This window comes from Caretta caretta, chromosome 7 (genome assembly GCF_965140235.1).
Source record: "Caretta caretta isolate rCarCar2 chromosome 7, rCarCar1.hap1, whole genome shotgun sequence".
NCBI classification, from domain to species: Eukaryota; Metazoa; Chordata; order Testudines; family Cheloniidae; genus Caretta; species Caretta caretta.
In genome coordinates, this window is record NC_134212.1 from 82,556,410 (window position 1) to 82,584,404 (window position 27,995).

General features: G+C 43.6%; 2 protein-coding genes across 3 annotated transcripts in view; both read left to right on the plus strand.

Moving 5' to 3' along the window:
• SUPV3L1 (Suv3 like RNA helicase) overlaps positions 1-11,405 on the plus strand; it is a 41,033-nt gene extending 29,628 nt beyond the window's left edge. Inside the window, exons 14-15 of the mRNA XM_048857403.2 lie at positions 5,240-5,388; positions 5,756-11,405. Coding sequence (XP_048713360.2) covers positions 5,240-5,388; positions 5,756-6,257 — 651 coding nt within the window. The 3' untranslated portion in view covers positions 6,258-11,405. The remainder of the gene's footprint in view (positions 1-5,239; positions 5,389-5,755) is intronic.
• Positions 11,406-12,673: 1,268 nt separating this feature from the next.
• The window catches only part of LOC125639753 (hexokinase HKDC1), a 43,189-nt gene continuing 27,867 nt past the window's right edge, over positions 12,674-27,995 (plus strand). Inside the window, exons 1-2 of one of the 2 annotated variants that reach the window (XM_048857400.2) lie at positions 12,674-12,961; positions 21,526-21,688. In XM_048857400.2, the coding sequence (XP_048713357.2) occupies positions 12,899-12,961; positions 21,526-21,688 (226 nt within the window). In that variant the 5' untranslated portion in view covers positions 12,674-12,898. Of the gene's footprint in view, positions 12,962-20,068; positions 20,162-21,525; positions 21,689-27,995 lie in introns of those variants that run through there. The other variant, XM_048857402.2, reaches the window with a different exon arrangement.

The following is a 27,995-nucleotide window of genomic DNA, read 5'->3' on the forward strand; positions in this document are numbered from 1 at the left end:
TAATAACAGATGCTTGTTCTTAACTCAATGAATAGACTGAGATCACAAAAGCAGTATTACCTGGCTAGTCAGACTTCATTCGACATGGTACTCTGTCATAGACGGAACGTTAGTTCTTCGAGGAATTGCACCTGTCCATTCCACTTTGGGTGTGTGAACACCCAATGCACTAGTGTCAGAGATTTTTCCCTCAGCGCTACCTGTCAGGGCAGCTTATGTGCCCTTTTCTTCCTCATGCTCCTGTGCGATGATATAAAGGGCAGAGCTGCCCCAGCCCCCGTAAGTTCCTTCTTCTATCTGTGATGGCTGTCGGAGCATGCTGCCTTGTTACTGCAAGTGTTTCCTCTTTCTAAATGTTTTCGATTGTATATAGCTAGTACTTGTTGTTCTTAGTGTAGTATTCTAGTGGTAGTTCTCTTTTTTTCCTTTTACTAGCATGCTTGGTTTATGCTTCAGTTCCCACTGGTTCTGCATACAGATACCTGGTGCTGGGGCAGGTCTTGGTCCCCGGGCTTCAGACCTTGCCATGAATGCAAAAAGCCGAGGCTGGTCAGTGACCTGCACTTCCATGTGCCTAAAGTGCTTCGGAGAAGCTCACGTCAGTGGCAGGTGCCAAATCTTTAGGGACTTTAAGCCCAGAACTAAAACAGACGGGGAGGTCAGACTAAAGCATCTTGTGGAGGCAGCCTTCTCCCCACCCTTGGAAACTTCCCACTTGAAGTGAGATCTGAGCATCTTTACTTTGGTTGGGAGTGCTCCTCCTATCATGACAGAGTGTCGATGCTGATCTACTTCTCTGATACTAAAGAAGAAACACTGCCAAATGTCATTGAGGAGATCCCTGGCACTGATGTTCAGCAGTCAAGCTGTGAAGCAAGATAGAGCATGCTCAGTGCCGAGGTGCTGTCCGGTGCATATGGAGGCTCAGGCATGGTCGTTGACTCGGCACTGGTACCGGTGAAATTGAGATCAACATCTACGGAAGCACCATCCTGTGGTGCCATTCTCTTTGGCTCAGCAGCAGCAAAAGACTCTCCTGATGCCATCAGCACCTGAGGCATATGCTGCGGCATGCAATCTGCTAAGTCCGTCAGTGCTGGCTTTGCTGGAGGTTCAATTGACACTTCCCCCAGTACTGGCAGTCTCCAAGGAGCACTTGCCCGCCTCTAGAGTTTAGCACCTGATACCACAGGCACCTCTTGACGCTCTGGTACCACCTCGTACAGTGCTGTTAAAGGGTAAACAGGCTATGATTTCTCTGGTGCCATCCTTTTCAGTCTCCGGGCACTGCTCCCTGGCACCAAGAGGTACTGCACCTTCCTGCTCGAACTGCACGGGTTCATTCTCTGAATTGGAAGTTGGATCTTGTGTGTCAACTGCATTACATAAGCCATCACTCTTCTCCAAGGGGTTTTCATCTCTGGTGTCCAGCAGATGCTCCACATTGGTTGTTCGGTAGGGAGCCTTGGCAGGGGAAAAATTGGGCTCTGGTGCCATATCAACCGCCATATTGAAACCTGTGGCGGTTTCTGCCTACCTCCAGATCCTCTCCTCGCTCACCCTCCTCTACATCCTCCAGTAAGCATTATGAAGCTTCACATCAAGAACTGCAAGAAGTCTCTCCCAGTAATGAGCTCCCAAACATGAGCAATCTGCCCCAGTTAATCTCCCTTTAGAGAAATTTCAGGAAGTAACACCTCAGCCAGCCTTAGGTTCTTCCTCATCACCACCAGCTGAGGCAGCAGTGGTCAGTGTTTCCTCATATCCTCCTGACAATTACATCAGGACATCCTCGAGAGGATGGCTTCCACCACAGGCATACAGGTGGAAGTAGAGCTCACATAGATTGGCTGGCTGATATTTTGGGATCTGTGGGGTCTTGTCAAGTGGCATTTCTCATAAATGAGACTATTTTGGAGCCCACAAAAATAGCGTGACAAACACTATATTCCCTGTCTCCCACTGCTAAAAGGACTGAATGGAGGTATTGCGTCTCCCTCGCGCCAGGGTCAGTAGGAGTCTACCTCAAAATCAAAGGATGTGAAGAAACTCTTTTTAGGAGAGAAGTTTATTCTACAGCTGGCCTGCAACTCCGGATTTCTAATCAATGAATATTGCTGGGGCATTGGTTTTCTCCCTCTGGGACATATATTTAAAATTTATAGACAAGTTGCCAGAGCTGGCTGGACAAGAGTTTTTTGCAATAGTGGACAAGGTAGCCAGGGCCTTGCTTCAGGTTGCATAGACTGCTCCAGATTCTACTGCTAGAATTCATCTACTGCTAGATCATAATAATGCATTAAATGTTCATGGATCTAGTCATCAGGCCTTCCTCAGGAGGGACCAGCACTCTCTTCGCAGCAAGGAGATGACAAGTTTCACAGTCTTAAAGGCTCTAGGGCTATGCTGAAGCCTTTGGATATTTACACTCCTCTTCCAAAAGAAGCAGCAGTTTCCCCCGCAGCAGTCCTACCGTTATACTTTCTTTATGCCTTGTCAGCACCAGACTAGGAGAAAAGGGAAAAGTTACAGGTGGAGAACACCACCACCTCTTCTTTTCTCATCCACTGCGAGCTTGTCCAGACAACCTGGGAACACCAAACAGTCAGTTTGACAATCTTGGGAAGCACAGCGTACAAGGAGTTTTGCTATATTCTCAAACCCCGTTTATTTTTCCAACAGGCTATCCCACTTCCTAAGTGCTTGGACCTATATCACTACAGACTAGTGGATCTTAAACAAGATAGAATTGGGATCCATCCTTCACTTTATTTCTACCTCGTTCCCCGCCTCATTCCCCATCCCTTTTCAGGGACCTCTCTCAAGAGAAAGTTCTCCTTTGGGAGGTACAGTCTCTCCTCCAGTCAGGAGTCATAGAGGAAGTTCCTCCTTTACACAGAGGAAAGGGATTTTATTCATGCTGCTTTCTGATTCCAAAGGAAAAAGGAGGTCTCAGGTCCATGCTAGACCTGTGAGAGCTGATGAAATACATAAGGAAAATCAATTTTCACATGGTCACTTCGGCTTCCATTATCCCCTGTCTGGATCTTGGCGACTGGTACGCTGCCCTTGACTTAAAGAGTGTATTTCAGTGTGGCAATATATCAAAGCCCCAGGAGATTCCTCAGATTTATGGTCAAGCAATCCCACTATCAGCTTGCAGTCCCTGCCATTTGGTCTGACTTTGGCCCCACCTGTCTTTACAAAGCATGGCATGGCAATGATGGCTGCATTCCACAGGAAATCAGGAGTACAAGTGTTTCCATATCTGGATGACTAGCTGGTGACAGGCTGATCCAAGAGTGAGGTGGTGCTAATAAATGAGGAAAAGTCAGTCCTTTGACCTGTTCAGAGAATAGAATTTATAGGAGCAGTCTTGGATTCTCCAGAAGCCAGGGTGTTCCTCTTGCAAAGCAGATTCCAGACAATGTTTGCATTTTCTTAGATCTGAAAGCCCATTCTGCCATGGCAGCATGGAACTGTCTCACGCTTCTGGGACACATGGCTTCTTGTATTTACGTGGTTTGGCATGCTAGACTTCCTCTCAGGAAGGTGCAGGGCTGACTGAGCTTGGTGTACTTCCCAATTTGTCATCCACTGGACATGTTAGTTCAAGTGTTCAAAGAAGTCTTACTCTTTGGACTGATGGATGGACCAACCAATGTATGTGTGGGAGTTCCTTTTGTTCCCTACAACCTACTTTGACTCTGGTTACAGATGCTTCTGCTTTAGGTTGGGGACTCCACCTGGGAACTCTGCAGACACAAGGTTGATCTGTCCAGGATTTAGCTCTCCATATAAATGTTAAGATAGTTCAGAGCTATTCATCTAGCTTGTCACGCTATTCTCCCCACATTAAGGGAAGGATTTTGCTAGTTCTTGTGGACAACACAGCAGGAATGCTCTACGTGAACAGACACATAAGGACCAACTTGACACTTCTACGCCAAGAGGCAATGCTGTTTTGGGAGTTTTGTATTGCCAGCTTGATCCGCATCAAACTCTCTGACCTTCAAGGTGTCCAGAACAGTCTGGCAGATCAGCTGAGCAGATCTTTCACCAGTCACCAGAGTAGTCTCTTTGTCTGGGGAGTTCTCCACATAGAGTTGTTTGCAATCTGATACAACAGGAAGTGTCATCAGTTTTGTTCAAGAACAGGTCACAGTCCAGGGTTTCTGACAGATTCTTTCCTGTTGCCTTGGAAAGACAACCTCATGTATGCTTACCCTCTGGTTCCACTCTTTCCTAGAGTGGTGTTAAAAAATCAGATAGGATCATGCTCACGTGACCCTTGTTGCACCGGCGCGATCTCCAGCATTGCTTTTCCACTCTACTGTCCCTTTCAACTAGGGCTCCATTGACACAAAAAACAGATCCAGATTTGATTTCCCAGGATCCTGGTCTCCTTCACCCCAAACCCAAGGCTCTTCATCTTACAGTTTGGATGCTCCATGGTTAAACGCCTCAGGAGTTTAACCTTCAGATTGAATTAGTTGAGAGTCACCTGAAGTGGAATGGACAAGTGCAATCACTTTAAGAAAAAACTAACCTGGTGTTCTTTGAAATGTGTTACACATGTTCATTCTATGACCCACCCTCCTGCCCTTTTATCTCAGAGTCTGTCCAGTAAGAAGGAATTGGGAAGGTTTGGGGGGCAGCTCTACCCTTTTGTCATTGCTCAGCACCACAAGGCAGCAGAGGGTGCATGCGGCACCCCAAAGGGTACCACCAAGGGAAAAATCTGTGACAGAGCCTGGTCATCGGCGGGCGGGATCGAACCTGGGACCTCTGGAGCTTAGTGCATGGGCCTCTACCGCACAAGCTAAAAGCAGACTCATTTAACTCTCTCTCTTTAAGCGGTCTCGGTGCCATTAGATGGGACAGAACACCACACCTAGAAGGTGTGGGGGTTACACACACCCACCCACCCCCTAAAGTGCAGTGGACATGTACAACATATCTCAAAGAACTACTACAGAGCAGGTTAATAATTTTTTTTTTATTTGCCAGTATTATGACTTTCCGTTATTACACTATATCCTCTCTACAATATAAAAACACCTATACAGAGGGTATAGTTTAACAAAAAGTTGTTGCACTTGTAACTCATGCTAATAGTCTGTTTCTGAGGCTTTGGGATGGACATTTGAAACGGTTTAATGAATTAATATGTTGTAAAAATACTCAGTTCTTGCTAACAGACTTGTACAAGACCTTGTTGAATCTGTTTATTTTCCAGTTTGCGAGGCAGTTTAGTAGAAATGAGCCTCTGACATTTGACTGGATATGCCGGCACAGTAACTGGCCACTGGTCCCACCCAAGAACATCAAGGATCTTGTACACCTTGAGGCTGTTCATGATGTGTTTGACCTCTATCTGTGGTTAAGGTATTGAAACTTAAGCTTTATTTTGGTTTTCTAGTATATTTGCAGCTCATGGACAAATGGAAGCCATGTTTTTATGTTGGTGCAAATTTAGCACTAGATGGGAGAATGCCACATAGACAGTTAAAAAGATCTCTGTGGAACCTACTGATTGTACAACCTGAGCAGATGCAACAGTTGTACTATCAAGATCTGCTCTGATGATGAGGCAATGTGTAATATGATACACAAAGAAGAGGCATATGGGTGGGAGCGGATAGGTGGTCTCTTATATACCACATAATAGTAAGACAGCAACTTGATCTCTGCTTACTCCATTGACCTACAGCAGTTCTTGTATTGGCAAATTTAAAACATTTTTTTCTTTTAGTTACCGATTTATGGACATGTTCCCAGATGCCAGCCTCGTACGGGACATCCAGAAAGAACTAGACAACATTATACAAATTGGCGTGCGCAACATTACAAGGCTTATCAGAGCTTCAGAAGCTACTTCTGTTTCTGGTGCTATCGCTGTGCCAGATGACTTTCCTCTTCAGAGAACTGAAGTTAATGACAGGATGTTGAACTTGGAAGATCTTCCAGCAGCAAACCAAGATCAATTTTCAAATGCCACAAAGGTCCCAGGACAGAAGAGAATAAGACGATCTAAAGCTTTGGGCTATAAACCTGCTGAAGTACAGTCGAATATGAAAAGTCACGGACAAGGATCTCTTGCTGCCAGACTAGTGCGTGAAGGACTCCTTACCCAAGAAATGCTGAAACAACTAGAAAGGGAGTGGCAGGTTCACCACAATAACAATGGAAATTTCCCAACTGAAAAAAGAGATAATCAGAATGGTTCAAAAGGGACAGGAAAAAAGAAGAAGTGAAATAATGACCTAATTCCATTTAATTTTTGTTCACAGAATAAATACTATTTTACTAACCTCTTCTGGCATCTCTGGATTACACTGGTGCTGTTGCATTTTTTTTTTTCTTGTGGCTAGTTTTATGAAGCAAATATTCAGAGATGGAGTCTTGTAAACTGAAAGGTTATTTTATTAATTCTGCTTTTGTTGACTTGTTATGCACTTTCTCACAACCATGACATTCAGCATAAAAAATACTGTGTTTTCCTACATGAAAGTTTGACCCTAAAACTTCCTTACAAAATGCACACTTAAACTGTTTTTACCATAATGGTCAGGTATATTTCCTTAGTAATGAATTAGCTAATCATTCCACACCTTTGTATTGTACATAGTTCAACAGATAAGTGCTATAAATGGTAATATACAACTTCACAGGAAATGAGATTAGAATCTCATGCCTTTCAACCTTTGCCTTCCCTGAAAATCTGAAGTAATCAGGTGGAAAGCATTTATCTATTAATGTCCTAGATCTGGGAAATTTACAGTATTTCTCTCTTACAGACGAAAAGGTCATAGCCCTTTTAAGTTCTTTCTATCTGATGGCTTTTAGGGGAAAAAATTGAAACATTTAAAAAAATTATTCTTTCCCTGCGGGAAAGCTAGACATGATCTTATTCAGGCAAAGCCAAAAATGTTATCCTGTTAAAATACTACATTGTGAATGGGTAGTTTTGTGGTGCTAGCTGTAAATTCCCTGAATTGCTTTCTTAATGCTGTGTCTTCACTTTGAGTACAATCAAAAGTCTGTATAGTTGCTCTGACTTTTTTACATTCCCTTCAAGAAAGGCAATGTCTATGCTTGGAGCCAGGGCTGTGGTTCCTAACTCATGGAGATATACCGATGCTAGCTCCCATTGAGTTCATGCGCTAAAAATAATAGTGTAGCCATGGTAGCATGGGCTGCTGCGAGTTGCCCTCTCTGCAAACCTGCTGGGGCCCTGTGGGTACCTATTCAGGGGCGATAGTCCCTGCCGCCAATGCTTGTGCTACTGTGTACAGTATTTAAATACTGTAAATACAGCAACTGTTTTGGCACACTATCAGTGAGAGCTAATGTGAGTGTGTCTACATGAGCTAGGAATCCTACCCCCAAGTGTAGAAGTCGCCAAAGTGACTCTGTTCTTCTGTGTGTGATGTATTTTATTTCTTGTTTAATTTCAAGATCATCCTTCATAATTCTTAATTGTTGGGGGAGGAAGTAAAATACATAATTCCAGATCAACTAAAAATGGAGACCGTGCAATGTACAGTGCAGTGCACTTTGACATCCATGATCTCGGTATATCTGATACGCCGTTAAGAGACGTTTACCCAGCTAGCTTAAAATTGGAAAGTTGGCTGTTTAGTTTGACCTTTCTTCAGCTTGTTATCTGGCTAAGCTCTCCACCAACCCTGTTTTGACAGGTTTGTTTGTTTGTTTTAACATGGAGTTAATCACTACGTGATATTTCAAGCAATTTGTAAAGGGAGGGGAATGCTCTAGTCCTATTGCACATGTTCCTTGGCATTCTAGCCCTGATAACTAAATTAGTTTGATCTGGATAATTTTAAGGTGACACTCTTGTTGGTGTATTTGAAGAAAGGCCAGAGATCAAGTGTGCTTAGAGGCTGAAATGACTTTTTTGTCCAAAGAAGTGACCTTCAGCACTGGGGCATGTTGTAATGGCCATGGGAAGGAAGCTACCCTGCTTCTGCTATGTGCTTGTTTTGTGGAGAGGAGTTGTGGCCCTTTGGATGTTAGAGCTCTTCCCATCAGTTTTTGCAAACTTGAAAGGAAGTTTTAACTTTCTTTTGACTGATTTCTGACTTTCTAAAATGGTATGCTGTTGTGGAGTTCTCTGACCACTTGCAAATCTATGCTTTAAGTTTTAGGCTACAGACTTCAGTCCGAATCTTAAACTTCAGTTCAGAACAATGTGTTGTATAATGTCAACGCTCCCCTCCCTGATCTCAGCCATCATGGGTATGGCACACAGAAAACCCACATTCCTTCTATACTCCCTGCTTCCATTATGTTTTGATAACCAGTTTATCCATTAATTGTTCACAAAGCTGCTTTTTAATGTATATTTTTAGCAAGGAAAGGCTTCATTTGGGTACTTAGAGGCGTAAACTGAAATCTTGTGTTTGAGCAACAGCCCCTCTAATGAGAAAAAAGCTAAGTAACTCTACAACATTCTTTTGGTATTTTGCTGAGATTAGCACTTCAGCTTAATTCATTGCTTGTTCCCATAGTGACTCCATAGTAACTGTTGTAAGAGCTCTGAAATTTATTCAGGCATTTCGAGGGCTGATTTTCATAAAAGAAAGTTTTCTTTTCTTCTGAGCTAATGGCACAGTTGCCACTAGATCTAATTAACGTTGCTGTCCAATTGGCCTCACAGGGTGTGATCAAAACTGATGTTGCAAAGCTACGCTAGGAACACATTTTTAACATGGGTCTACTTTGCACAAAACAAAAACACTTCCAAATGGCCTGTGTCTAGAGTTTTTGTGCATGGAGCTGTGCTGTGTGTTCCTACGTTGTTGTGAAAGTTCAACACGCTTTTCAACTGGCCCTTTTTTAAATGAAGAAAGCTTGATTCCCTGATAAAAATGTAAATTGCATTTTACACAGTACTTACCTTCAGTTGGAAGAGCCACTTTCAGCAACTTTTTCTGAAGACACTGTGCCTAAGCCAACTTGACCTTTCCATTCTTACACTGTTTTCAAAGGAGATGGAGGTTGTGTAGAAGTTAGGGTAAGACAGATTTCCCCCCCCCCCCCTTGCTGGACAGGGGCTTCTTTTGTGTTTTCTTTGTTCAGTCTCTCTGAAGGTGTCTTAAGTACAGATTTTATCTTATTATTTTGCAGACTCGTGCTGCTAATGGTTATGTCTAAAGAGAACCTTAGACAAAACTGAGCTTTGTGCAATTTGTCCTCACTCATGCATATATCCAATATGGTAGTGAAGGTGAAATACACCGTTATTTCCCACTCACTGAAATCTAAATGAGAGCTTTAGAGAATTTGACATGAGGTGAAGCCAAGTGATGACTTTTCACTTTCCTGATATCTGTTATCGCTAAACTCCAATGTGCAACTAAGATTGGAATCCTGAAGCTGAGAGTGAAGCATTTGCTTTGGAGAGTGATGCACCAGATAAACTAATAAAACTCATTCTGTCAGAAAATAATGTGCTGGAGGGGTGAATGGGGCATAACGTCAAAATAGTTTGAACAAGTTAAATAAATTAAGCTCTTAGAAACAGCTTCCACTCCTGGTAAAACCAAGTCAGAAGAAACTTAATACTGCACCCAAACTCAAAAAAGTGTTCAGAAAGGTCACTTTTTTCTATCAAAGTTTGCCTGTCCTGTGGCTACTGGATACATTTGTTTTGCCCAGATTTGAGCTCATTCATATGTGGTATTTTGTTGAGATGACACTCAGAAGGGGGAGGCGTTTAATGTTTTTTGGAAAGTTTTTTTTAATTTTTTTTTTTTTTTGGTACCACATCTGAAAAATAGCTGAGCTGTCAATCATTTTAGAAACTTCAAATGAGATTTATCTGAAAATTGTAGGGAGATTTGGGACACAGGAGCAGTTTGGGGAAAAGCATATTTGGGCAAATGAGAAATGGTAGTGATCCATTGGTCTTCAACAGAAGGTCCTGATCCTGCAATTAGATCAATATGATTGGAGGCCTAGACCCATGCAGAGTTGTGATTGTAGAGTTGGGGCTTCAGATTGTAAGTTCTTCAGGGCGGGGTGTCTCTGTTCATGGGCAGTGTCTCGCACCCTGATTGGGGAGACTGGCTGTGACTGCAGTAGAAATAATAAATAATAATTGTAATGGATACTGAATGACTGGGGGAGACCTAGGCTTTCATTTGTACAGAGCTTTCTTTAGTCTTAAATGTAAACTGTATGCTACTGTGAGACTGCATGTCCTCACCCCAGGTACTTGACAGCTACTCTTCCTCTCCAGTAGCCTGAGCTCCTACCTCAACTACCTATTCCTGGCATTTTACCACCTTCTCCCTATACTCTTCCAGAGTGAGACAGCACTGGAATCCACATTCTCCGTGCTACAGCCTACATCCGCATTGCCACCAGGGGAAACTGAGTTAATACCCACCCTTAGTGCTTGTTTAAACTTTCCCCATGCTTCCTTGGGGAAATGACATCCCACTGAAGGGAGAGTCTCATGGAAGGCATTTAAGTGCAGGGATGACACACTGGGATGAACTCACTCTGCACATTTGGGGTAAGAGGAAGTGGCTATCTTCTATCCTAGCACCAGGCTTCTCCTTCCACCAGAAGCCTTGTCCCAAGGGGGTCTGCTCAGAGGCAGCAGGCTGTAGATGCTCGAGTGATAAAATCTCCAGTGATTAAAATCTTCATCAGCTCCCCGCAGCAGGGAGCATGTAGCCTTTAGCACTCTGAGTAAGAGAGCCTGGCAGGCAGCAGACCCATCACCAGCATTCCCTGCCTGTGGGAGGCTGGTGTTAACAACTGTTTCCCTTGATGTAGGGGCAGGTGTTGGAATTTTTTCTCGGCATGCACACCTTTGTTAAAAGCTCCCCATACTGGTTATGAGGATCTTACCTGAATGGTCTTTGACTGTAAGGTAATTGCATGCTGGATTGGAGATGATCATCTGCCTTAGAACACTCCATAATTCCTCAGGATGCAGCTGCGAAGGGAGTATAACAAAGATTGAAAAGTCATGCTGTGATCCTTTACGATCTGAAAGTGGGAGGGAGGGGTTGTACCTGGCTTGCTGGATAAAACACTTCTATATTTAATGTATATTAACAACAGCAAACCATGACCCAGGTAATTGAAGCTGGTATATTCATTTGGGCCTCAGTTGTCATTTGCACTAATGTCACTACACCACTGTGGCCCGAGTAGCCAATTTGTCTTATTTTTAAGGGCTGTTAGTGTGTTGAAAAATCAATTGAATGGAAACAATAATTTTCCTTCTTTCCTCATCCTCCTACTTATCCAAAGCAAGGATGCACTGAAAACCTGTAATTGATTGAATTTGCTAGCAGAATGAAACTGACAAATACTACTTGATTAACAAACTTTGTGTGGTAATTAAAATCTTTGAGACCCTTTTCATGTGACATTTATATTTATTTATATTATATTTATAATGAGAAAGTGAAAATTTAAATCTGTATTAGGCACACAATGAGCTCTGGAACAAAGAGGAATGGAGCTTAAAAGGTGATGCTCTCCGTTTAATTGGCCAGCCAGGAATGTGACTCACATGAGAAAAGTACATAATGAGTAAAGAGACCGGTTGTGTGTGTGTGTCTGTCTGTCTGTCTCTGTCTTTTTAGGTCAGACAGTACTTACTAAAAGATGAATCCGGGAGAAATGAACCATGATCTCAGGCTGGCAAGGTGTTTAAAATTTTTTTTTGAAGTGAAAGGTATAGTTTAGAAATATTCTTATTTACAGCATGCTCATCTTCTTGTTTGTGTTACAGTTGGCTTTTCCGTTTTCATCTTGTTTCTAGTATTTATTGGACAAAAAATATTAAAAGCTAGATACACGGTTAAATTCAGCCCTGACGTCAATAGGTGCCTCAATGAGAGCTGCAACCTTAAATTATAATTGAATTTGTCTCTGAGTAAGACTGAGTCTAATATTAAAATTGTCCAGCTGCCAAATGGGCCAAATTTTTCCCTTGCACATGCAGTTCTGAGGACATAAGTCTTAAATTTTGTCATCACAAGCAGCCAGAGACGACACATAACTGTTGATTGGGGGGGGTGAGGGTACAATTTAAAGGTTCTGGTGGTATGCAGCAGGGTTCAGGTCAGGACATATAAGCCCTGGCAGAAATGGGGGGGCACATGACCTCACATTCCCTCACCTCTCACACATCGCCTCTGCAGGCAGCACAGACAATGGGAGAATAATGTGTGCAAGTTGGGAATTGTGTAAGGAGTAAAACTAGGGGCAAGTATTGCTTGGCCAGGATGAGTGTGAGTGCTTACTGAGACAAGCCCCAGAGAATAATGTGCTGTGCGAATCAGAAACTGGGACACATCCGATTAAGAAACACAGGTTTGTCTCAAAAACTGGAATGCTAGCCAGATGAAAGAAAGATCCTGAATTCCAACAACTCTACATAACTTTCTAAGTGAACTTAAAGTTCATTGAAGCAGCTTGTGTTTGTCACATTCTTGTGTAAGTCTGTCAAATGCTGCACAAGATGGTGCTGGGTTAAGCAAAGAACATTGCATAGTAACTAGATTGTTAAGTGGTAAAAATTCCTGAATGGGCCAATACACATCATTCCCCCCCCCTTCACCTTGGCGGCTAGCCAGATGCTTACTATTAGACAATAAAGTGTGTACCAGGGGAAGGGAGGGACTGGCCGGTGGGGGAGAGAGAGACACACTGAAATTTAATCATTGAACCAACAAACTGAATGGATTTAGTCCTGGACTTGATTTCGCAGACTAATATCTCACTCTGGGGAAATGGCTTTGTTGAAGTATTTTTAACATTTAGCTCATGAATAAGATCTGCCACTTTGGAATTAATTATTCACAGCTGCTCTATCATCACTGAGACACCAATAAGCTTCAAGAAAATGTTTGCTGTGCATTTATTAGCTTTTTATTTCACAAAACTAAAAGAAGATCAAATCAAAAAGGTAAGGTCCAAATTTCTTTGTTGGTAAGATTGATGTGGGTTACAGGAGAGCAGAGAATATTTTACTGTATGAACAAAAAATGAGTGTGGATGCTGTGCAGTATGCTCCTGGCAAAGAGGTGGAGATTAAAGGGTTGGTAAATCTTTGGACTTTAAAACAGTCCTATTTTCATGTAGTCTTCAGATCTGATAAACTTAGACTAGCGCTAGGAAACAAAACTCCCTGTATAGTGAATGTGTGAATAATCTTCAGTAAGGGAAGACTGCAATGTTAGCTCTGAGGCTTCTTTTAAAAAATGTTCAAAAAGAAAGTGCTTTCCGGCATACTGCTGTAATGAAGCATAGTATGAGAAACTTGCACTCTTGTTGGATTGCGTTATCACTTTGATTTAGACAATGAGGTTGAGGTTTTCAAAACTGGGATCCGAGTCAAAGTTCACTGAAACCAATGAAAAGACACCCATTGTCCGCAATCGGCTTTGGATCGGGCCCAGGGGCATTTGGACACACAGCTCCTATTTGCTTTATTGGGAAAGTTTTTATGTCTAGATCTAGCTGGCTTTGAAAATCTCAGCCAAGATATTTGATGATTGATGTTTACAAATCTGAGTTTTAATTAACAAAGTCCTAGACAGACCAGACTTTAAGCTTTTGATGTACAAATAAACTAGCTGATGGTGCCCTGCCTTGGGCACACAGCAGATAGCGAAGTCTAGTCTCTTGGCAAAGTGCTGGCATGTGGGCTCATGGCACTGCAGCATAAAACCCTTACACACTCTGCATGCTCCTTGAGTTAATCTTCTGCATCCCTGACAAATGCCTGACTTCCCACCTCCTGACCTAACACCACCTCACCCTCATGTTGTGGCCACCTGCCTCTGGCCAAGGGGGATCTACACTGGACTCCCTTTGGGCCCTGTTGTTGCCACTCTCTAATCAGCTGGAAGGATGGCTGTTAAGATACATGAGCAAACCAGAAGCAAGAGTAGGCTGTTAAGTAAAGGAGCAAGAGGAAATGAGTCAAGATCCCCATAAGTGAGCCCCACCACTGGACTAGTCCAGCAATAGAACAAGGTTGTTCCCCCCCCCCCATCCCCCCAAGAAAAACAGAATGCCTTATGCTGGAAGGGCTTGCTGGGTGCTCTCTCAATGTCCTTCCTTCCTTTCAGAAAGAGAGAATGAGTGGACAGCGCAATGGGTAACATGCTGCCCATGTCTTAACAAGCAGCCCTAACGCTCCGATTTTCTCCTTGGTCAGTGATAATCCTCAGTTTGTGTTCCAACGTTTTTTCATGATCATAACTAAGGAAGCAAGCAACGGCACTTGGAACAGCATGTTTCCTGGAATTGTGTTTGGTTTTTTTCCTGAAAAATATGCTGAGTCTATTGATGTACAATTTTAATGGAAGAGTCGAGCCATTGTCGGGTTTCTGGGAGGGACATTTAAAAAAAAAAAAAAAAAAGGCAGCCTGCCTCTTGCTGCAATCAAGGCCAACCACTGGGAAGTATTTTTATGGAGCCCAGATATAAGCTGTCTCTGACACAGCTGATTTTCATTAACCAAAGAAGTGGGAAGACTCCAGAGTCCTCCTCAGCTCATCACTGCTACAATGTCACTTTCACAGGCAAGGCAAGACACTGAACACAAGGGCTGTGTTGGTCCAAAGGGATGAGAGGGAGCTGCTTAGATGATAGAATTTTACTTTCTATAGAGATTTTTCTGCTCTTATGAAGGTCCCTATCTTTAGAATCGTAAAATATCAGGGTTGGAAAGGACCTCAGGAGGTCATCTAGTCCAACCCCCTGCTCAAAGCAGGACCAATCCCCAATTTTTGCCCCCAGATCCCAAATAGCCCCCTCAAGGATTGAACTCACAACCCTGGTTTATAAGGCCAATGCTCAAAGCTATCCCTCTCCCTCCTGATTTTTTTATAATCAAACCATTTAATGGTATGACCTTGCTTTGGTTGTAAAGCAGTTTAGAGATCACAGAAGGCTCTGCTTGGTCTTTCTGGAATGTTTTGTTTTGAAGGGCTCCCTTATCTTAAGTGCAGAAGCTCCTAAAGGGTTTATACTTGCCCACAGTCTGCAGCTAAACAAGGTGATTGTCCAAACTGAGCCTGAGAAAATGCAACCAGAATACACATTAAGCCGAACGTGCACGTACACACACCTCTAAATCTGTTTTTTCTAAAGGCAGCAGATGATCAGGAGATAACCTCTGCAAAAGGAGAGATGTAATAACTTTTGGATCACTATTCAGATAGTTCTGTCAGAGACTTATCAGCCTCTCTGGAGAAAAGTGTGTGTGTGTGTGTGAGAGAGAGAGAGAGAGAGAGAGAGAGAGATATAGATGGAAGTGCCTTAAAGGGAAAAGGCCAGTTCTCTATCTTGAAACATATTTCAATATAATGTTTTCAGCAATCTCTAGTTTAGATGATAAATTTCTAAATTTATTCCCAAGGTCCTCGCTGCACCTGATAGATTTGCCTGTTTCTTATCTGGGTTTTCATCTGTGTGCTTTGGATAATTTTGGCTCATTCGTTTTAAATGGGACCATGAATGAGTAATTTAGTTGGTCCATGCAAATATAGATATCTGGTGATAGCACAGGCCAATCTATCCCCACTCCCATTTAAATGAAACTGCCTTTTAGCGGCTCATCATTACTTTACCAACATGAAGCAAGCTGTACAAGCACTCCCCAATCTCCCCTGTTGAACCCCTTTCATGGTCAATGGCCAGGAAACACCTCAGACAGCTAAAGTAGGACTGCAGTTTAAAACAGACAACTCCAAAGATGGAAAAGAAATTAGCCTTTGGTTCCCTGCTCCTCTGAGAAATGGAACACATTTGTTATACCAATAAAATAAAAACCAGCAGGATCTTATTAAAGGGAATAAGGCAAAATGCCACATTTATTGTGAATACAGAAAGAATCATAGTAAGCAGTTAATTATAGCTATAACATTCCATTCAATTTCATATTTACTTACACACACACACAGGTTCTGCAAGATTGTTATCATAGTTACCAGCCTTAGAGTTGCTCGTGCCAAGCCACTGGCCAGGTGGCCTGAACACGAGGAGTGAGCAGGGCCTTGTCAGATGCTCATCTGATGCTCCTGGAAGTTGGTTTGCAGAATCAGATCCCAAAGTTCTCAGTTTCTGGAGTCCATTTTTATAGGAATTTATTCCTATGCCAGTGTATGGGAATTGCTTCATCATGCTGTTGCTGAATCAATCAGCAGATGGCACATTCCTGACGGCTCTGTGCTGCCAGATGTTATCTTGTTCTTTGGTACTCCCATCCTTGAGGCTGTTGGGTGGATTCCAGTCTGCCCTCCGGGGGTCCTCTGGTTGTTTCCACTTGATGCCTTCTTCGGCCGATCGACATCGGATTCTTAGGCTGGCACCTCCCTGATGATTCATTTATTATCCACACCAAGCATCCATCCACATACATCCTCTATCTCTATTTTAATCACAATTGTTAACAAAGCGAGATGAATACAACAAAAGGGCGGGGAGTCTGTGTGCTGTTTCTGTTGTTACAAAGTATCGCTTTGTGTCTCTCTCTGTGTGAGGAGTAGTTGTTACAAAGAATTGCTTTGAGAACAGACTCTGTCTTAGGATATACTAACACAATTAGCAGCTTGCAAGTGTCACACAGAGGGAGAGAAACAGTACCAAAAACCAAGAGACCTCTTAGTTTAAATTCCAGGGTATTACTAATTATGGGGAATCAAACTCATTTGTGATTTTAATACAGAACTTCTTTAATATGAGCCAGCATAACACACTTGGCTCCCATTGGCTCAGTACTCACCATTCCAGGCATCATTCAGCACCTCACAGCACTAGGTCCTATTTAAATCATATGGTTATGGTGTCATAGGCAAGGCTGAGATGGCCTTTGGATACAACCCACCTGTGCTGTAATCAGTGGCTCTGCTCTGTGGTACAAAAATATGTAACTTAGCAAGGTAAGTTGGAAATGAATTTTAGAAGCTGAAGAGGGGTGGGCGAAGGCTTAGCACACTCGTTGGTTGACTGTTCAGAAAAGCCTGGATTTCACTGGTCAAGGAGAGTAAACCTTTACTCTGAAAATGGTTCCTTCCACTGGGAGCCAAGGAATGGTGAAAGTGTCGGAGTGGGAGAGAGCTTGATCCTCTACAGCCTTGCCAAGCCCTTTCTGTGTATAAACAGTCAGACTTCTGCTTGTAATGCTGTGCTATTACTCTGACACCTCTGCACAAGCACAGAAATGTGGTCCCAGCACCAAATTAGTTCACATCAACCCTGGAAGAATTGGAAGAGACTCTGCAAAAGCAGGGAATCTATATAAACAAATGACAGATTCTTCCTTTGCTGTGTTCATTAAACCAGTGAGAGCATCTGGGTAGATCCTCAAGTTTTGGTTTGTGTAACTTATTTTAGTTTCACTTAAGCTGATTCCTAATCTATGTAAATTGGAATGCAGAGGGATGCGCGGCCTCACCTGCAGGCATGGCGGACATGGGAGTGGGGACTGCAATGAGCAACTGAGGGGGATGAGTGGTATGTGGAGCGAAGGAGGGGAACTGGGATAGGAAGCTGAGTGGTGTGGGAACACTAACCAGGGCTAGATGGGCCAGATGTTGAGTGAGGCAGAGGGATGAGGGCAAATGGAGCAGGAGAGGGGCATAAGCATCTGTAACCACTAGAACACAGTCCCTTCTGAATCTGGAATAGTATCAAGGGTTTGTGAGTCAGCATTCTTCTGCAGTCAGCAAATATCTATGAACTCCACTGGCGAAACGTGTGGCTCATTTTCTAGTGACTGGCCCACACAGAGGATGCCAACCTACTACTGCTTTCAGTTACTCTGTTAGGACAGGTGGTGGAGATCTGTGCAGTGGTTCTAATGATTCTAACCCTACTAAAGATCCATGTGGGTGTCAATATAATGCATAGCATAGGCACCAACTTTTCCCAGCGCCAGTGGGTGCTCAACCCCCCCACGCTGACTCTGCCGCTGCCCCACCCCCATTCCAATCCCTTCCCCAAAGTCCCTGCCCCAACTCCGCCCCTTCCCTACTTCTATTGGACTCCTTCCCCAAATCCCCACCCCGGCCCCGCCTCTTCTCTGAGTGCACCGTGTTCCCTCCTTCCCAGCACTTACTGCCACGAAACAGCTGTTTTGCGGCAGCAAACCCTGGGAGCTAGGGGGAGCCATGGCGTGCTCAGGGGAGGAGGCGGAGGTGGAACAGAGGCGGAGGTGAGCTGGGGCAGGGGGCGGGGAGCTGTCAGTGGGTGCAGAGCACCCACCAATTTTTCCCCATGGGTGCTCCAGCCCTGGAGCACCCACGGAGTCGGCACCTATGATGCACAGAGGTTTTAGTTGTGTTCACATACTATTTTTTCCACAGGACCCTGTTCTCATTCAGTGAACAGGATGGATGGGGCTCTGGGAGTGAATTAGCGATGTGTAGTGAATGAGGCTGTTGTCTGTAGGACCCCTGCCTCATTTGTTGCAGAAACTGCAAAAGGTATCTAGTGAAGGAGACAGAACAGTGGAGGGGGAGAGAGGCAAGTGTCATGGTTAAGGCTGTTGAATGCCACCCCAGAAAATAGAATTCTATCCCTGCCTGTGCCACAGAGTTCCTGTGTTATGCTGGGCAAGTTATTTAAACCAAATACACAGATGGCCAATAGCTGTGTATGCATCTCATTTTCTGGGTGCCTGAACTGAGACAATCAGGTCTGGTTTACTGAACTGCTGAGTATTCACAGCTGCGACTGAAGTCAATGGAGCTGTGCTTTGAACATAGATAGTGCTATAAAATTCTAAAAGTCGGGCCATAGGTATCTTATATTGGGGCACTCAAAATTAGTGTACTCTTGACCTTAATATCACCGTGCCTGAGTTTCCCATCTGTAAAATAGGGAATGGTAATGCTTTAACTCACAAGAATAGAGTGAAAATAGATTCATTAGTGTTTGCGAGACAAGGTGGGTGAGGTAATATCTTTTATTGGACAAACTTCTGTTGGTGAGAGAGACCAGCTTTCAGGCCACACAGAGCTGCTGTTTTTGTCTGGGAAAGGTACTCTGAAGGTCAGAGCTAAATGCAAGGTGGAACAGGTTATTTAGCAGAAGTAGTTAGCCACGTTCTACCTTTCAAGGTAGAGTAGCCTCTGAACACCTCTGCAGTCATGGGCAAGAAGAGGGGGTTAGTGGATTATGGATAGTTGTAATAACCCATAAATCCAATGTCTCTGCTCAGTCCATTTTTAGTGTCTAGCAGAGTTATGAATTTAAGCTCCCACGCTCCTCTTTTGAAAGTGAAGTGTTTTCCCAAAGCAATCACTGTGTCTGAATTATCAGTCCTTGTTCTCAAAGGAAACCTGCATGACACTGTAGTGTTTCAAGTGTAGACAAGCTATAAGTGAGTAGTGTCCATTCTTTGCACTGAATGAAGCAGGGGACCATGGGGGGGTGAAAAAAGTATGTGGTCAGGGAATTAAAGATGGTATCATAATGCATGTGTAGAAGAGAGTTGAATTAAAGTGGCACAGAAAATCTTAATTTTAGCATTTCCTAACTTCTGAGTGCTTGGCTTTGCAGCCTGAATGTTGTGTTTAATGTGGTTCTTTCTATGTAATACATAAAGTGTACAAGGAAAGTCAATAGAGGGTTGGGTTGAGATGACGTTTATAGATGCAGCCTTTCAAGTTATCAAAGGATAATCTTCCTTCTCTGAAAACTCAGATATGTATAATGGTACAAATGTAAAATTACCCTTCCTTGTAACATTCACAACTGCAAGTGTGTGTGTACAAACATCAGCTGGATTACCTACGTTTGGCATTCTTTAACTGGAAACATTGCTCTATACAATGTAGAAATATTTTAATGTGGTCAAAACAAATATGATGACTAAACAACACAAAGGCCATCAGTACAGCACACATAAGAAATAATATGTATTATAGTTCAGCAGGCCAGAGATAAATTTAAAATACACACAGTAAAATGTTTCTCCTAATTTTTAAAGTCCTATGTTAATTAAAATTTAAGGCTGATTTTTTCTTTTTTTTAAAGCCACAAACTTTCCCCTTACATACTTGGTAAGGATTTGATCACACCACTCATGCAGCAAATATAGGCAAAAGATATAGGTGTGCTTGGCTGGATGTGAGCAGCTACAGGAGACCAGGTAAGCATTTAAAAAGGGTGGTGAAAGGGAGAGATGGGGAGTTTGCCAAGTTGGGTACAGAGGACTAGCTAATAGCACCAGTAACACCTAATGCTTCTGAAAAATTCACAAATCTATTCAAGTGTAAGTAATTTTTGACTACTGCCTGAGACTCTTGAATTGGTGAATCAATTGGTCCTGGGTGGGGAGACTTAAGTTCTCACAAAGTCCTGGTCTACGCTTAAAATGTAGGTCAGCATAACTATGGTGCTCAGTGAAAAATCCATATACGTGAGCTATGCCACCCTAACTTCTGGTGTAGGGGCAACTAGGTGAACGGGAAGAATGCTTCCATCAATCTAGCTGTTGTTGTTCAGGGAGATAGTATTCCTACAGCAACAGAAAAAAGTCTTCTGTTACTACAGACGGCGTCTACAATACAGAGTTATGCCAACATTGCTACAACGCTGTAACTATGCCACTATAGTCCCTGTAATGTAGACATGGCTAAAGTCTTTATTCCTATTCAGTTGTTTGTTGCCCAAACACATGTATATAAGAGAAAAAAAATTGCACAAAACAGCTGATATCTGGTTAGAGCAGTGTAACTCCAAGACTTGGGATCTTCCATTGAACAGGCCAGACCGTTTCTGATGGACAAATAGTAAAATACTGTCACAAACAATATTAGTTAACACTGGGTTAAACATCTTTACAAATAGATTTTATAGGTTGAAGCATTTCTTATATAGGCCATCCTCCTGCTTACACTGAATTCCATGGAAATGTAGCTATTGGTTTCAGTGGGACAGGACCAGGCTAACCCTATATCATATGACTGTAGCTGATGTCATAGAAAATCTCAGAATCAGAGGATCAGGGTAAATAACCATTTTACATGTATGTAGGGTACTTAACTTCAAAGCGCTTTATAAACATTTAACTATTTCTCCCACCTCTGAAAGTGAGGTACATACAATCATCTCCATTTTACAGACATACACTGAGGCAGAGTAGTGAAGTGAGTTGCCCAAGGTTATTCAGAAGTCAGCTGCAGACTTGGGATTAGAATGTAGGAGTTCCTGGTCCTAAGCTCTGTGTTCAGGACACTGCACCAAACTCTTGTGATTAGTGGTTGTATATAGGAAGCATTTTCTGTGTAACTGAACGCTAATGATAGTGGGAGCGTGGGAGAAATCCTGCTCTAGTGACTTCTAGTAGAGAGAAATCATCCCTTATGTACTTACATTGTAAACTCTTTGGGGCAGGGATTATCTTTTGTGTGTGTGTGTGAGATAAGTAGCACAATAGGGTCCTGATCCTTGGCCAGGGTGCCTAGGTGTTACCTCATCATTATAAATAATATTCTCAATGTCCTGATTCAGGTTGACAGGTTCCTTTACCACATGCGTCTTTCTGATGATGTATTACTTGACGTGATGACGCGCTTCCAAGCAGAGATGGTGAAGGGCCTGGAAAGAGACACACACCCAACAGCTGCCGTAAAAATGCTGCCAACGTTTGTACGGTCGATTCCTGATGGGTCAGGTGAGTGATCCTGGTGCATTATTATTTTTTCTTTGGTTTAAAGAATTGATGGATTACAATGAAATATGTCCAGGCATCTTGGATTTGGAATTTGGAGCTCTGGAACAGTCTCAAGCTATGTGGATAGGTGGGTGCCATCCCAGAGTGTCCCTTTGTGCCCTAGGGTGGCCCTGCAGGTACCATGCCCTCCGTTCCCTCTTGGTTCTTTGCAATGGTTAATAACTCTTGACTTTAAGACCAGAATCTTTACAATAAGATTCCCTTCTGTGGGATCTTTATTTATTCAGTCTTTTATCTGCTACAGCTCCTTCGGCCCCACAGTCCTAGCCCTTAGTCTCACTAGTTTAGGAGTCCCATATCCCTCCTCCCAGGGGCATTTGTGATAGTCCAAAAGAGATTCCACTCCTTGACACTGGAGCCAGTGGCTTTCAGTCCTTCAGGCTCTCTTTAGTCTTTCCTGGGCTCCTTTGGGGGTGCTCCTGCTCTCCAGCGAGCAGCAGTTCTCAGAGCTTGCTTCTTCCTCTGGTGTCTTCTCTCTCCCACCTGCCAGGCCTCTCCCCTTTTTATCCCAGAGGCCTAAATGGGTCCCGTGACCCATTTTCTCTACCTTGGAAGGTGATTTAACTGTCCCGGTTGGGGCTGAGGCCTCTCTCCCCGTGAAGGGTCAACTAGGCTATGACAAGCTGCTCCTTGCTCCAAGCACAACACAACTCAGCTGAGCTGTGCAGGTACATTCTCACGTTCCCTTGGTTTCAAGGGGATGTTCATGCTCAGCTGCAGCACAGCAGGGACTGTAGAAGACTGGGGATTAATATTAACGTGCTAAATGGCCTTCTAGAGTAGTTGTCGTTCATGGAGAAGATAATTGTGGGTCATTAACAAAAATGTCTAAACACACCTAATATTTTTCAGGTACAATGTGCTGTCAGATGACATGAATATGTATAATGCCTTTGTGTGGGTGTGTTTTGCTTTCACCAGGACAACACTCAGCTAGCTATTAAAAACCTTCATCTTACTGAATACAAAAATACTAATCTAGTCTTAGCCACTGGTGCGAAGCTAAACTCAAACCAACACCGGACCGGTGATTAAATAGGATGAGGGGACCCTCTACAGGTCAGTAACATCCATGCAATTCGAAAACAATATGAAGTTTTCATTTTGAGGATGTGTATAACTTTAGGCAACGATGCTTTTCCTCTGGATATACAAGAGGAAAAATATTTAAATTCATGGACGCCAGAATGGTGCAGTATAATCAGATCCTGCAAGTGGCTGCATGCAGAACTCAACAGAGCTTGGAGTGGACACGGGGGATGGAGTGAACCCCATTGCAGGGCTGGAGCCTTCATCTTAAACCCCAGCTATTGTATTGAAGTTCTAATAACTCCCTGTCCCCCCATGGATCCATGATTTCCTGACATGGCTACTTAGCCCTTCCGCAGTTTGGTGCCCGACAGTGACTTCTGTACCTCTGTTTATTTCTAAAAATACATGTTTCCACATTATGAAAATTACAGAACACAGAAAGAGCTTTCCCCAACACAGTCTATATAATCTGTCAGGAAAGTGCTCGTTATATTTGATGGAATTAATCCTCATTTCCAGCAATAGTAATAAATCAACCACGCACTAGCAAACAAATTGACTGAGGAGGTAATCTGTTTCAGTCCCTAATGAGACATGCAGAATGATGATTGAACTGACCAGACAAAGGAGACTGAACCCACCAAAGCAGCTCTGTTAGTTTGCAGAAGCCAGTCATAGCAGATTCCCTTTAGCAGACATTGGCTTTGTGATGCTCACGTGGCAGGAGAGGGCTAGCTGCTGCCTGGTGGAGCAGGAGAACCTCCTTCTGGAAGGCAGGCATAGGTTTGGGTTCACTCAACTTCATGATGATCCACCAAACCCTTAGCTTCTGAATACCCTCCCTCACCCCCTGCCACACACAATAGTTAAAGGGCTGCATCTTCAAATCAGAGTTTATTATGGAAAATTTCAAACTCTACCTACATTTCTGAGAGCTGATTTTCAGTTTCCTGCACAGTTTCAGCTGCCTGCTTCCTATTAATGCTAATAGGATTTGGGTGACTAAAGCCCGACCCAATCAGTTAAATGTCTCCCTCTCAAACATCCTGATGAGACTCCTGCTGGTTTGTGTCATGGTTGGCTGCTATTTGTTTTAGCCAGCATGCATAGTAAAGCTCTTTATTTTCCAGTAAGTACTGTAATGGGCTTAATGAAAGGTGAAGTCTCTCCCCTGAACAAGCATGCTTCTCAGCCTGCCAAGGCCCAAATGCAGCCCTCCAGGTGTGACATAGCCCCTCGTGGCCAGGGGTGCCTCTGTGGTGTCTGCTAATAATGTCTCCCTCAAAGGGCTCCTGACACGGACTCCACACACTTTTTCTGAGGTCAAAATACCCCGCTGGGTTTATTCACAGAAAATAACTCAAAATCCCAAATTCAAATCCCACAAACAGACATTTCTCTTCCTACTCCCAGGCCTCCCTGGCTGGAAAGATTTCACACTCTTCCTTGTCTGCTCAGGGTCTCTCCTGCATTAGCAGGTGACTTCTAGACCTTCCTGGTTGGAGTCTTAGGGTATGTCTAACCTGCGCCTGGCCCAGGTCAGCTGACTTGGGCTCGTGGGGTTGTTTAATTGCGGTGTAGATGTTCAGGCTCGAGCTAGAGCTCTGGGACCCTGTGCTGGGGAGGGGTCCCAGAGCTGTGGTGCCAGTCTATGCCTGAGTGGCTGCCCCGAGAGCCTGAGGCAGCTGACCTGGGCCAGCCACAGGTGTTTAATTGCTGTGTAGACATACCCTTAGTCCAGAATGCCAGGACTCTGCTGGAACCTGCTCGCTCCTAGCAGAGTCTGTTGTCTCTGAGCATGCCCCCCCCCATACAGCTTCCAGCTGCTCTTTATAATGGAATCACCTGAGCCCTCTCATGTGGGGCTCATCCTTAATCAGGATTGGCTTAGCCCCAGGCTCTCCAACCTGAGAGCAAGCCACCCAGTTACAGACCCAAAATGGGGGACACAAATTATTCATGCAAGAAATTTAAAATGATGTGGGGCTGTATTCTTTTCATGTGAGAAACCCTGCTTCCCGTCGCCTCAGTTCCACGGCTCTTTGTTTCTGGTGATAGATAATTTTCAACCATAAAAGTGGATAGAGCAAATTTGAGGGAACAGAGATAACTGTGGGATTAAGATCAGTGCTGCCCCTTGAAATGAGGGACATTTGAGGGGTCTTGTACACTAGTGTATGTACATAACCCTTCGAAGTCACCCTGCTGGAAATTAGAGCTCGCTATGTATCCCAACCACCACAACAGAAAAGTAAATCATGGAGTAAGTCCTGTTATCCCTTGGCTTTTCACAGCTAAAATGACGCTCAGCCCTTCCTGAAATTCCAAAGTGGCTTCAGGGGATATCTGATTTCAACAATTATCTCATTACTGTTTCAAAACTTCACTTGTCTCAAGGCCAACCCTAGGCAGTTTCTCCTGGCAGACAACAGTCTCACTCTCTCTCTGGTGTCAAGGACTTGTTGATATGTCACCTTTTGACGTACCTTACCATCAAATTATGTCTTGTGTAATGCCGTTTTTGCACTCTCCCCGAATTCTCCATTGATTGCTGGAAAAGAGCAGCTTTCTCTGCAGACAAAACTTCTGGAAGATTCTGAGTACTTGGAATTTGTTTAAATTTTCAAGTGTGCTGTTATAATTGACTTTCAGAATAGCTGCACCTTGAGCTTCACTCTTTGAAATAGCTCTCATTTAACAGCACGCCATTCATTTTTGTCATTCAGTTCTTAATTTTCTGACTAGTGTACTGACTAATCCAGTTTATCTCCTTTCCTTCATGCTATCAGCCCATAGAATTACAGAGGTATATTTCTGGCTTGCTTTTCAAGGTCAAAGCCATTAAAATCTCAGTCTGGCATGGAGTTTAGGTCACATATGGCTACACAAACTCCTGTGGGTAACAGAGTAACAGCCGTGTTAGTCTGTATTCGCAAAAAGAAAAGGAGTACTTGTGGCACCTTAGAGACTAACCAATTTATTTGAGCATAAGCTTTTGTGAGCTACAGCTCAATTCATCGGATGCATACTGTGGAAACTGCAGAAGACATTATATACACAGAGACCATGAAACAACACCTCCTCCCACCCCACTCTCCTGCTGGTAATAGCTTATCTAAAGTGATCACTCTCCTTACAATGTGTATGATAATCAAGTTGGGCCATTTCCAGCACAAATCCAGGTTTTCTCACCCTCCGCCCTCCCACACACAAACTCACTCTCCTGCTGGTAATAGCCCATCCAAAGTGACCACTCTCCTTACAATGTAATCAAGGTGGGCCATTTCCAGCATAAATCCAAGTTTAATCAGAATGTCGGGGGGGGGGGGGGGGTTAGGAAAAAACAAGGGGAAATAGGCTACCTTGCATAATAACTTAGCCACTCCCAGTCTCTATTTAAGCCTAAATTAATAGTATCCAATTTGCAAATGAATTCCAATTCAGCAGTTTCTTGCTGGAGTCTGGATTTGAAGTTTTTTTGTTGTAAAATAGCGACTTTCATGTCTGTAATCACGTGACCAGAGAGATTGAAGTGTTCTCCGACTGGTTTATGAATGTTATAATTCTTGACATCTGATTTGTGTCCATTTATTCTTTTACGTAGAGACTGTCCAGTTTGACCAATGTACATAGCAGAGGGGCATTGCTGGCACATGATGGCATATATCACATTGGTGGATGTGCAGGTGAACGAGCCTCTGATAGTGTGGCTGATGTGATTAGGCCCTGTGATGGTGTCCCCTGAATAGATATGTGGGCACAGTTGGCAACGGGCTTTGTTGCAAGGATAGGTTCCTGGGTTAGTGGTTCTGTTGTGTGGTATGTGGTTGTTGGTGAGTATTTGCTTCAGGTTGAGGGGCTGTCTGTAGGCAAGGACTGGCCTGTCTCCCAAGATTTGTGAAAGTGTTGGGTCATCCTTCAGGATAGGTTGTAGATCCTTAATAATGCGTTGGAGGGGTTTTAGTTGGGGGCTGAAGGTGACGGCTAGTGGCGTTCTGTTATTTTCTTTGTTGGGTCTGTCCTGTAGTAGGTGACTTCTGGGAACTCTTCTGGCTCTATAAATCTGTTTCTTCACTTCCGCAGGTGGGTATTGTAGTTGTAAGAATGCTTGATAGAGATCTTGTAGGTGTTTGTCTCTGTCTGAGGGGTTGGCGCAAATGCGGTTGTATCGCAGAGCTTGGCTGTAGACGATGGATCGCGTGGTGTGGTCAGGGTGAAAGCTGGAGGCATGTAGGTAAGAACACTATCCCCGATAATGTCACGGCTAACCTGGTGGCTGAACTTACCCATAACTATTTTACATTTGGGGACAATGTATAAGTTCAGCCACCAGGTTAGCCGTGACATTATCGGGGATAGTGTTCTTACCTACATGCCTCCAGCTTTCACCCTGACCACACCACGCGATCCATCGTCTACAGCCACGCTCTGCGATAAAACCGCATTTGCTCCAACCCCTCAGACAGAGACAAACACCTACAAGATCTCTATCAAGCATTCTTACAACTACAATACCCACCTGCGGAAGTGAAGTAACAGATTGATAGAGCCAGAAGAGTTCCCAGAAGTCACCTACTACAGGACTGGCCCAACAAAGAAAATAACAGAACGCCACTAGCCGTCACCTTCAGCCCCCAACTAAAACCCCTCCAACGCATTATTAAGGATCTACAACCTATCCTGAAGGATGACCCAACACTCTCACAAATCTTGGGAGACAGGCCAGTCCTTGCCTACAGACAGCCCCCCAACCTGAAGCAAATACTCACCAACAACCACATACCACACAACAGAACCACTAACCCAGGAACCTATCCTTGCAACAAAGCCCGTTGCCAACTGTGCCCAAAAATCTATTCAGGGGACACCATCACAGGGCCTAATCACATCAGCCACACTATCAGAGGCTCGTTCACCTGCACATCTACCAATGTGATATATGCCATCATGTGCCAGCAATGCCCCTCTGCTATGTACATTGGTCAAACTGGACAGTCTCTACGTAAAAGAATAAATGGACACAAATCAGATGTCAAGAATTATAACATTCATAAACCAGTCGGAGAACACTTCAATCTCTCTGGTCACGCAATTACAGACATGAAGGTCTCTATCTTACAACAAGAAAACTTCAAATCCAGACTCCAGCGAGAAACTGCTGAATTGGAATTCATTTGCAAATTGGATACTATTAATTGAGGCTTAAATAGAGACT